This window comes from Carlito syrichta, unplaced genomic scaffold (assembly GCF_000164805.1).
Source record: "Carlito syrichta isolate Samal-C Ts95f unplaced genomic scaffold, Tarsius_syrichta-2.0.1 Scaffold312007, whole genome shotgun sequence".
NCBI lineage: Eukaryota > Metazoa > Chordata > Mammalia > Primates > Tarsiidae > Carlito > Carlito syrichta.
Genome location: NW_007256103.1, coordinates 204,814 through 217,127, shown reverse-complemented (window position 1 = coordinate 217,127; position 12,314 = coordinate 204,814). Strand labels below are relative to the sequence as shown.

The 12,314-nt window shown below is 38.9% G+C and overlaps 1 protein-coding gene across 1 annotated transcript in view; it reads left to right on the top strand.

Moving 5' to 3' along the window:
* The window catches only part of DPY19L3 (dpy-19 like 3 (C. elegans)), an 85,700-nt gene that overhangs the window by 60,637 nt on the left and 12,749 nt on the right, over positions 1–12,314 (top strand). Inside the window, exons 12-15 of the mRNA XM_008069415.2 lie at positions 1,803–1,925; positions 2,305–2,416; positions 3,104–3,160; positions 8,071–8,153. Coding sequence (XP_008067606.2) covers positions 1,803–1,925; positions 2,305–2,416; positions 3,104–3,160; positions 8,071–8,153 — 375 coding nt within the window. The remainder of the gene's footprint in view (positions 1–1,802; positions 1,926–2,304; positions 2,417–3,103; positions 3,161–8,070; positions 8,154–12,314) is intronic.

The window sequence follows — 12,314 nt, the reverse complement described above, 5'->3', positions numbered from 1 at the left end:
ATTGCACAGCATCTAAACTCACTCATCAATCTTAACATCACTAAGGTGGAGACCACCAGTGTGTACTTCCCAGTGTGATGCAATATGGAGTACAGCAGTCCCCTTTTCGTGGGGAATATGTTTCAATACCCTCCAGTGGGTGTATGAAACCCTGTGTGTACTAAGTTTTTTTTTTAATGCATGCATAGCTACGATAAAATTTAACTTATAAATTAGGCAAAATAGGAGGTTAGCAACAATAATAATAAAATCAAACAGTTAAAACAATATGCCAGCATCACTACTGTGCTTTGGAGCCATTCTTAAGTAAAATAAGGGCTACCTGAATACAAGCAATACCAGGACAGATGATCTGATGAACAAGACAGCTACTAAGTGACTAATGAGTGGGTAGTATATGAAGCATGGATACGCAGGGGAAAGGGATGGTTTGCCTCTTAGGTGGGACAGAGAGGGACAGTGAGAGATTTCCTCATATAACTCTAAGAGTAAGTAGCACAATTCAAAACTATGAATTGTTTATTTCTGGAACTTCCCATTTAATATTTTCGGACAGCAGTTCCCACAGTTGCTGAAACTAAAAACAAAACCACAGATAAGAGAGGACTCCTGTACATTGTAACCCTGTGAAGTGTTCTTGAAAAAAAAAAAAAAATTGAACTCGACACTTGACTCTAATAGACTCCAACATCTAATTGCAAGTTTACAAGAAACATTGGAATGGGGAAATGTGCTTGCTAAACATCACTTTTCACATCTAGAAATGCTGCTGAAATGCCATATTCAGAAGATGGGAGGAGTTACAGGACAAATGCTACATTTTCTTCAACAAATAAATGGCCTTTTAAAAAAAGGGAGGGGGGTTTTATAGATCAAAAGATATTTAAAGAGATATGTCAGTGAAGTGCAGTGTGCATTCTTTAGCTCCTGATTCAAAGATACCACTTGTAATAAACAGTTGCTACAAACAGGGAGGATAAAGCATGAACTGGGTATTCGATTTTATTAAAGAATGTGTTTTATTGGGTGTAATACCCTTAATGTAGTTTTATTTGATAAAGGTCATATGTTAGGCCTACAGCACAAAGTGTTGGTGGGTTAAAAATTCAATTTGGGTTCATGAAAGAACTGTATTCCAAATTTATGGATATATCTTTGCTTTTGCTTATTTGCAGAAATTTATATAAAGTATTGGTAATACTTCATTGATTTCAAAAAAGTTTTTTTGCTATTCTCTTTTTACTTAAAGAATTGAAGCACTTTAATTTTTTGCTTAAATTAAGAGCATCTGTGAAACTCGAGTTTTTCTTTTTTTTTTTTTTTTCTTTTTTTTTGAGTTGGAGTCTCACTCTGTCGCCCAGACTGGAGTGCAGTGGCCGCTCCTGGCCACCACAGCCTCGCCTGGTGGGCTCCGGCAATCCGTCCGCCTCAGCCTTCCCAGTAGCCGGAATTACAGGCATGCACTACCATGCCCAGCTGATTTTTAGATTTATTGTAGAGATGAGATCTCGCTGCCCAGGCGGGTCTCGAACCCGTGGGCTCAGGCAATCCACTCACCTCAGCCTCCCAAAGGCGCGGGATTACAGGCTGAGCCACCGAGCCCGGCTCGAGTTTTTCTAATTGCTAACACATTTATATTATGACACTTGTAACCTTATAAATTAAAATTGATAAATGCTAATTCATTTCATCTTAGGGAAATAATTTATTTCTGAATATATAATAGGATGTGTTTCTTACATTTTTTAAAAAAATTAAAATTATGTCTTTGGCTTAAATTTTATGTTTGATATTTTGTGCAGTAATTCTACAAATCAACAATCCATGCATAAAATGGGAAAAGGCACAATTGACCTGAAGCCAGAAGCAGCCTACAACTTAACACATACCATTCTGTTTGGATTCTTGGCTTTGAGTACAATGAGGTATTTTTGCCTTATGTGTTTGTTTGATTGATTTTTCAGTTTGACCACTCTTGATGTTATTTAGCAACATAATTTGGAAACTGACAGTCATCTTCATTAATTATTATGGTTCCCATAAAATTGTCCTTACTATCTTCTCCCAATATGAAATATTATTTCTAGTCAGTTTTTCCCTAATTACAAGCATTCCTTTATGTTTTTTTTACATGATCTCAAAAGGCAATGGAATTAATAAACAACCCTTTGGCAAATGGTTTCTGCATAGTTTTAAGTAAGATTTTTCTGTCACAAACTGTAAAGTTTCCTTTACAGGTATTTCAGAATCCAGGTTTATACACAAATAGTACTTGCTGATTTTTGCCGATTTCTTTTCTTACAGAATGAAGTATCTCTGGACGTCACACATGTGTGTGTTTGCATCATTTGGCTTATGTAGCCCCGAAATATGGGGGTTACTTCTGAAATCAGTCCATCTTTGTACCCCCAAAAGGGTCAGTGCTGGCTCTTTCTCCATTTACTTTTTATGACTTTTAGTATTTCTTTCATACCAATTCTTTTTTTTTTTTTAATAATCACGTAAACATCAGTCAGATAAAATTGAATTATTTTTTAAATTTTTATTTTTTAAAATAATGTGTTTTTCCCAGACCGAGAGATATGTTCATTATATAGAATTGGAAATACAAAAAAAAGCACTCAGTAGGAGATTTAAAATCACCAACAATCCCCTTATCCAGAATTATAGCTGTTATTATTATGTTTTCCTAAAAGTAGTTATTGATAGGAGTATGATAATGTTCACTAGCCTTTAGATGCAAAGTTGAATTGGTCTGCCCTATTAATTCACCAGTTGGCAATATGGTAGATGCTACAAATGTATTATGAATGATTAGAACCCTTATATTTTTGCATATTGTAGACTTATAGACCGTTAAATTCCTTTTGTTGTTTTTTAAAGGCATATATTTTAAAAGCAAAACTGTAAGGCAAAGTATTTCAAAAAGCTGGGCACGCTGGCATGTATATGTAGTTCCAGCTACTTAGGAGGCTGAGACTGGAAAATCACTTGAGTCCAGGAGTTCAAGACCAGCCCGAGCAACATAGCAAGACCCCTGACTCTTAAAAAAAAAAAAAGTGTTGAAAATACTTGTAATCTAAATAGTGTCTTTCTTATATAGATATCTATAATGCGGTATTCGGTACCGATATTAATACTGCTGTATCTATGCTATAAGGTAAGACTGATTTTTCTCATTCTTTAATCTATTTAGCAGACTAATTGCTTTGACTCAGTATCTTTTACGTGTTATTTGGCACATAGACTGGTTTGTGGAGATTATAAATGTTCCCTTAGCTTCTTATTGCAGTTGGCATTGATAGGAAAACTGATCTGTCCCCCAATTAGTTTTAGCAAATAAAAACCTAGCAAAAACTACTGTAACATTTAGTCATTCTAATCAACTCTTACTATTCAACTAATACAAATTCAGAATATAAGATATTTTCAGATCTATTTTGAAATGAAAGTAGAAAGATTATTTTCCTGTTACCTAATTTATTACAGTAAGATATTTTTAATGTATCTTACTTTAAGCTCGTATTTTATTAGATGCTTATCTTCATAAGAGAACTGAAAACGTAAATAATATAGTCTAAGAAGAGGTTTTTTTTCTGTTCTTCAGTTTCAACAGGAAATAGTGGAGTTCTTCATATTCTCAGTTGATTAATTTCTGAAACAACATTAGCTATGCTTCAATTCTGAGAATTTTCTGTCATATACAATGATCATTGATCAAGTTGACTGCTTTGGGACTCTTTGTCACATTTTTGAAATTTAGAGTCTTGAATTATCACCTAGGCAGGTGGCACAGATTGTTTTATCAGTTAGGCTCTTGTCCCTCCTTTTAAACAAAACTTACGTATTTTTTAAGTTTAGATTTTTTTTAAATTTTATTTTAAGTTAGAATAATGAATTTCAGACTCTACTGTGTCAAGGGTAATTAAAGGTGGGGGTAGGGATCTTCACCTGCAGAAAATCAGGTACAGCAGCTCAGCTTTTGATTTTATTTGCTTATGTTTTCATGTAAGTTTTTGTGAACCAAAGATTTTAGACAACAAAAAGTATATTTGATAAATACTGTATTGTATTTCAAAAAATTATGTTCTATCTTGTTTTTGTTTATCAAAACATTCACTATTATGGGCAGAGCTCTGTGCTAACTCCTAGATATTGAAAAACACATATATTTCTGCCTTCCTGCCTCTGGGAATTTTATCCTTCTAATGTAAATAAGTGAAACTTATCAAAAACATCTGGAAGGCAAAAGTTAAGGATTAAACATAGGATAAGTTCATGAGGAATTGGGTGACTTTGCCTTTACACAATGATTTTGAGGATTAAGACACCCTCCTCACAGAAAAGATACAGTTCATCATTGTTCCTGTCTCACCAGTGAAAATGTATGCAAATGATAACAATCTTTTCCACTGCCTGTGTGTGTGTGTAGGCTGTTATTTTATGTCTCAGCTATTTATTGAGATTTTGTTGATTTTTTTAAAACTATTTGAGAGCCGGGCTCGTGGCTCAGCCTGTAAACCCACGCTTTGGGAGGCTGAGGTGAGTGAATTGCCTGAGCCCACGGGTTCGAGACCTGCCCGGGCAACTTGGCGAGACCTCATCTCTACAATAAAAGTCAAAAATTGGCCGGGCGTGGTAGCGCACGCCTGTAGTTCCAGCTACTTGGAAGGCTGAGGCGGAAGGATCGCCGGAGCCCAGCAGGTTGAGGCTGCGGTGGCCGGGAGCGGCCACTACACTCCAGTCTGGGCGACAGAGTGAGACTCCGACTCAAAAAAAAAGAGGACTTAAGTCTCTTGTTCTTAATCAAACTGAGGACAGACATTGTAGAAGAAATAAGCTATGCTATAGAGCATTGCCTCTTAAAGTGTGGTCTGAGACAGGCAACGTCAGCATCCTCTGGGAACTTGTTAGAAATACAGATGTTAGCCGGGCTCGGTGGCTCAGCCTGTAATCCCAGCACTTTAGGAGGCTGAAGCGAGTGGATTGCCTGAGCCCGCGGGTTCAAGACCAGCCCAGGCAACTTGGCGAGACTTCATCTCTACAATAAATTAATTTTTTAAAAAAAGAAAGGGATACAGATGTTTAGGTCCCACTCCAGATCTACTGAATCAGAAACTCTGAGGTCAGAGTCCAGAAATGTGTATTTTAACCAGCCCTCTGGCTGATGCTGGTGTACCATGATATTCAACAGGGTTTCTCAGCAGGGGCACTATTGACATTATGACCAGATAATTCTTTATCCTAGGGAACTGTCCTGTGCACTGTAAGATGTTTAGCAACATCCTTGCCTTCTCCTCACTAGATGCCAGTTAGCACCTTTCCCCTAGTTGTGACAACCACAAATGTCTCCACATCCCCTGGGGCAGGGGTGAGGATAAAGTCTCTCCTCTTACTCCACTCCTATAGAAGAACCAGTGATAGCACTGAAAAAGCCGTTGTTGTCAGGAAATCTTTGCAGATTTTCCCTAAGAGAATTAGTATAGTAAAGAATCCTTCAAGATGTTGGTCTTATCACTCTTGGTATAGGACTTCAGGAGAAATCCCAGGGCACTCATTTTTCACTGTATAAAGTAGGTTAGATATTTTACTCCTCAAAACTTGCAAAATGTAAGATCACGGGGAAAATAAAAATGTAATATATATTAGGGGTTACCCTGAAACTGAATCTGTTTTCCAACTATTACAAATTTATCTGTAAGAGATGTGAATTCATGTATTTCAAAGCCTGACTTGGGTTTTTTACATCACAATTGAAATTAGGGTTTCGCCGGGCTTGGTGGCTCAGCCTGTAATCCCAGCACTTTGGGAGGCCAAGGCGAGTGGATTGCCTGAGCCCATGGGTTCGAGACCCACCCGGGCAACTTGGTGAGACCTCGTCTCTACAATAAATAAAAAATTAGCCGGGCATAGTAGCGCCTGCCTGTAGTTCTGGCTACTTGGAAGGCTGAGGCAGAAGGATCGCTGGAGCCCAGGAGGTCGAGGCTGCAGCCCAGAGTGACACTGTACTCTAGTCTGGGCAACAGAGTGAGACTCCAAACTCAAAAGGAAAAAAAAGAAATTAGGGTTTCAGAATTTCTTGTTTATAATGCCAATTGTACTATATCTCTCTTTAGGTTAATCCTATTAAAAGGGAAAAAGAGCCGGGCTCGGTGGCTCAGCCTGTAATGCCCCGCCTTTGGGAGGCTGAGGTGAGTGGATTGCCTGAGCCCGTGGGTTCGAGACCCGCCTGGGCAACTTGGCGAGACTCATCTCTACAATAAATCAAAATGAGCCGGGCGTGGTAGCGCGCGCCTGTAGTTCCAGCTACTTGGAAGGCTGAGGCGGAAGGATTGCTAGAGCTCAGCAGGTTGAGGCTGCGGTGGCCAGGAGCGGCCACTGCACTCCAGTCTGGGTGACTTTGAGAATCCAACTCAAAAAAAAAAAAAAGGGAAAAAGCATGTGCTAGTCTCCACTCTGAAACCAAGAATTTGATAAAATTATTACTCTGATCAACTTATTTGGGTTTCTGAAATCCCATATAAACTACTGGTGATTGGTAAAAACAGCATTTAGTTAAATCCAGCACTTGTTTTCACATTGTTTAAGAGATTTGCCATAAAACTCTCACTAGATTTTAACACTGTCAGAATTAATAACAGCAACTTTCAAACTAGAAAAATATCTAATATACATTGAGTTCACAGATTTCAAATGTTTTATTCTGAGCATTTCACTAAAAAGTTGATATTCTATGGATTATCAAATTAAGAGGAAAAATGTACAATTGAAATATTACAAAGGTATCATTTAATTGGTAATGTTTTACTACATCTCTTCCAAAAACTAGAACCAGAAGTGCTGACACCTGATTTTCCATCACCAGCAATTTTCCTGACTCACCACCCAGGAGACAAGATTTGAATGAGCAGTAAAAGTGGCCAAAGATGAAATGACAAAAAAAGTGATAGGGCTAAAACAGCCATAGACCAATGAGGTGCTTACTTTGGTTCTACTTAGTGGTTCTTAAATAAAAGTATTATGTTTTCTACACCTGTGAAACATAGATACTTTGTCCTTGGTCTTCTGTGCCAATATGTGAAGTGAGTTCTGCTTGAACCTTAGGGTGTATATTGATGCGACCAAGTGTTTTAGTCATTTGAGAAAACAGTTGCTAAGATACGATTGATTGCTAAATTAAATAGACTTATATTAGATAAGTGGTGAATTCAGAGTGTAATTTTTATAGTGTATGTGCCTAATCTTGAGTAACTCAAGTCAACCAGGAGGCACCAGTGGCTGTAAATACAGCCAGCTGTACCAGATTTTCCTAGAGAGTCCTACATTCAGATGGTCTTCTTTCCCATCGTAGCAGTAATTATATTAATATTTGTCAAGCCATTCAACCATATTTCTAGTACAAAAAATACAATCATGATATTACGAAATGAAAAGGTGTCTGGATTTGCAGCCATGGTCCAAATCATGGCTCTGCACTGTGCCTAATCGAGTTGGGTACCTCTGTGGCCATGGTTTTCCTACTTGTAAGTGTAAAATGAATCTCAGTGGTGATGTGCCTGTCACATCATCTGTCTCCTGGCTATTGAGAGGATAAAATGAGATTCGTACTTAAAAGCGTTCTGCAGCTATAAAAGGGTGCTCTCTTCCACAGGGCACATTCTACGTAAGGGTAGATTGCATGGTATTACTTAGTCACGTGTTCCGAATAGACTGTGAGCTTTCTCGTGGTTGGCATTCTTGTCGTATTAAAAGTATTTTACTAGATATTAACACCGCATACAATAGCATTTCTATTAGAGTAAAATAAAAGCTCTTTTTTCAGAAAGCTGGCAATACCTCTAATCCTAATTAGCTTCACGTCAAGATAATTTCAGAAACTTTTCTCAGACTTCAGCTCTCTCATGCTAGAAGGGTTGATTGCAGAGATGAAGTAATTCTGTATTCTGGTTGCCATGTTTATTTAGTTCACAAATAATATGCAGTTTCTCTTTTTTTTTTTTTTTTTAATCTTAGTCATAGTTTGTGGGCATGGGGGATTTTGTTTTTGTTTTGTTTTGTTTTTAATTTCAGTTCTGGCCAGGAATGATGGATGAACTCTCCGAGTTGAGAGAATTCTATGATCCAGATACAGTGGAGCTGATGAACTGGATTAAGTAAGAAGATTTTTTTTTAAACTTTAAAATTTTAAGTGCCTTTTAAGAGTCACTATAGACCATATTTGCTTTTGGGGCATTTTTTGTTTGTGTGTTTCTGAATCTATTTGTGAAGAAATAGTCATACTTATTAAATTTTTCTTTAAAACTCTGTATTTGAAAATAACTTTTTTCCATTGAAGAACTATCCTCTCCAACTGTATCCCATGAAAAAAGGAAATACCCATTTGGAGAGGAAAACAATCCAGGAATGAGTTTCAAGCCACTAACAGAAGTGGCAATAACATTTATCATCTGTGTTAAAACTTATAATTTTATACTCCTTGCCAATTTTATCTTATTGTTTTCATCTTAATATCATTTAAATTTTCTATTAACGCTGACACCTGAAAGTATTCCTTCTTTGTTAATTATTTTTAAATTATACTGTAAACTCCAGATAATTAGACTCACATACTAGCTTATTGCAGATTTCATTTTAACTAATAATATTGCTGAAGCCTAGGACTAGAGAAAAGTTTGAATACAAAAATTGAAGCTTTTCCTCTCTTGAACTTCATAATGCTTTAGCACCATATTGGTTCTTCTTTTTGCCTGCTCTTTTTTGCCTTACCTCAGCATTCAGCATCAGAATGAAATTTGTGTATTTCAGAGCTTTGTTAATGAAACCTGCCTCCCACCAACAAAAATAAACCTTTCTACCCAGAGCAGCATTCCCAGGCCCAGTTGCACTATGTTTCTCTACTTTATAACAAAAATACAACAGTGTAATTATTCACACGTAAATAGATGTTGCAAATCTTGTGTGGCATATTCTGAAAGCATTGGCTATATTGTCTCTATCACTTAGAATTTTAGTAGTTATATTGGCACTTGCTTGTGACTAATGTTTACTAACCAGTACAGTTTAGCACCACTTGTGTATTAAGAGATGGTAAATATTTGATAGCTCAGGTCTCCTGAGTATAGTGCATGGATTTTATAGAGATTTATGTCTAAAATATACATGTGGCTTTGATCCCAATGTTGGACTGGGTTTGACTAGATGCAACGAGTACAATTTTTCACATATTTCTAGGACTGAGAGTACTAAGCAGTGCTTTGTCTTTATGTATTCAATTTTAAGTCATGGAAGACAATTATAGTGTAAATAATTCCTTCAGTATTTATTACATATGGGAAAAGAGTTATTCGTATAAGGAAAGCTATTTTTGCATTAACTGTAGTTGACTGGAAATTTATAACATGTACATCTGAAGGTGAGGCTTATATTTTCTATTTTTAAGATTATACTGTTGGCCAGGCTCGGTGGCTCAGCCTGTAACCCAGCGCTTTGGGAGGCCGAGGTGAGTGGATTGCCTGAGCTCGCGGGTTCGAGACCCGCCTGGGCAACTTGGCGAGACCTCATCTCTACAATAAATCAAAAATTAGCCGGGCGTGGTAGTGCGTGCCTGTAATTCCAGCTACTTGGAAGGCTGAGGCAGAAGGATCGCCAGAGCCCAGTAGGTGAGGCTGCGGTGGCCGGGAGCGGCCACTGCACTCCAGTCTGGGCGACAGAGTGAGACTCCAACGCCAAAAAAAATAAAAGAGAGAGAGATTATATTGTTGAAATTAATGCTGTAGGACACCCACTTTCTGGTAACATTCTGAAGTCGGTGGATCTTCCAGACCTACGTGGATTAGCATTGCAAGCAACCCATTCCCACTCCTCAGTCGTTCAGGATTAATTATAGTCATAAAAACATGTATTCTAGTAGAGCTCCAGGTTATCTTTGGCTGTTTCAAGCTGGATATACTTACTTAGTGCCTTTATTTTCATGCTTTTCCTCGCAGAAAATCAAAGTAACATTTCTGGCTTTGCAAAATTGTGGTTGAGAGATTCTTTCAGGCATGAAGAAAGTAGTGCCTTAGTCTGTTAGACCTCTCATTTGGGGACATGGTCTTTGTTTCTTACAGTCTCCTTTTACTAATACTTTTTTCTTCCTAGTGCCAAAAGAAATACTCCTGACTTTTTTTTTTTTTTTAATTCTCAGCAACTGAAGGATTGGTACTATTGCAAAAAATTTGCTTCATTGTGATCTAATCTTGCCTGTTTTCCCCTAAAATTCTTCAAATCTGAATTATCTTTTTTTTAAATATAGCTGCTTGGCATGTTTGCGAAATAAGCTTAAGTGATGATGAATGTATGCCAAAATAGGGTCTATTTAGACATAAAATATGTTTGTTTAAATAAACATTTAAATTAGCTCTGGTCGAGCTGGGCTCGGTGGCTCAGCCTGTAATCCCACGCCTTTGGGAGGCTGAGGTGAGTGGATTACCTGAGCCCGCGGGTTCGAGACCCACCTGGGCAGCGAGACCTCATCTCTACAATAAATCAAAAAAATCAGCCGGGCGTGGTAGCGCATGCCTATAATTCCGACTACTTGGAAGGCTAAGGCGGAAGGATCCCGGAGCCCAGCAAGTCAAGGCTGCGGTGGCCGGGAGCGGCCACTGCGCTCCGGTCTGGGCGACAGAGTGAGACTCCAACTAAAAAAAAAAAAAAAAAAATTAGCTCTAACAGGCTTCTATTCCAAACATAAGTGAATGTACTTAATATTCTTTTAACTTCCTCTGATTTCTTCTGGTTTTGAAATCTCAAATATGACCCTCAACGTCCACGTCACTGCTTTGATTAGTCACACAGTGTCTATGATATTAGTAGGTACGAGTTGTACTGGAGAAAAGGCTGTGCCCTAAGTATACATGGGGCGTATCTGAAAGCAGCACCCAGACATCTGGCTGGGAGCCAGCAGAGTTTACGAGGGATGCCTTAGTCCTCCCCATCCTGTCTTCCTTGTTTGCACTGTATTCAGACAGTCGGAGCGGGCACACTCAGATGTTGCCCTCTATCAGTACAGTCATGACAGCATCTGTTGGGGCAGGGCGCAGCCTCCGTTACAGAATGGCTGCCCTTGGGATGTGCCAGAACTAGAGAAAAAGTGACCTGCAGAAACTCTGAGGATACCTCAAGAGTCCTACATTTCGGCACAGGGTGACTTTTATGTAAAGTGTCAAGAAGAAGCTTATCCATCATCTTCCAGTCTCTGCTCTGTGTACATGAAGCCAGGTAAACCATGCCCCTGTGGTCAGCTCTGTGCTTTCATGTAGAGACTTGGATTTTCCATGTACTCTTTGAGGGCTTCTCTGCTTTGGGGGTAAATTGAAAAATGCTATTGCCTCAGTGGGAGTTAGTTATTTTCTTTTCTATTTGAGGGCCCTGGTTATGACTTTTTATAGGCTAAAAAGATATCCTCAAGGGATAATAAAGGGCATTACTTTAGGATAACACTTATTAATATGAGAGGGATCATACCAAAGAGGTTGGATTTCTGTGAAAACATTTAGTCTTAATACGTGTGAATTTGTGTACGTACTAATACAATTCAACAGATGTTATTGAGCGGCAACTGTATATATATGGGACACTGCATTAAACGTGTAAATGTCAGGGAGCAATTCATTATAACTGCCTCCTCATTAAACGTTGGACTGCATCTCAGCACTGTTGTCTTCATTTCTTTCATATGCCTGCTCTTGACTCTATTTTACGATTTCCAAGCCGAGCTCGGTGGCTCAGCCTGTAATCCCGCGCCTTTGGGAGGCTGAGGTGAGTGGATTGCCTTGAGCGCGTGGGTTCGAGACCCGCCTGGGCAGCAAGACCTCATCTCTACAATAAATCAAAAAATCAGCCGGGCGTGGTAGCGCGCGCCTGTAGTCCCAGCTACTCGGAAGGCTAAGGCAGAAGGATCGCCGGAGTCCAGCAGGTCGAGACTGCGGTGGCCAGGAGCGGCCACTGCACTCCAGTCTGGGCGACAGAGTGAGACTCCAACTCAGAAAAAAATAAAAAAAGAACTTCCAGAGGGCTAACAGGTTTAGTGGAAAATTTTTTTGAGAGTTCTAATTTTTAGTAATAGAAAACGTTTTATGCTTTCCTATCTTTACTTCCTTAAAGACGTGGAGATTTAAGTATAAAACCAGGCCGGGCTCAGTGGCTCAGCCTGCAATCCCAGCGCTTTGGGAGGCTGAGGAGAGCGAATTGCCTGAGCCCGCGGGTTCGAGACCTGCCTGGGCAACTTGGCGAGACCTCATCTGTACAATAAATAAAAAATCAGCCGGGCGTGG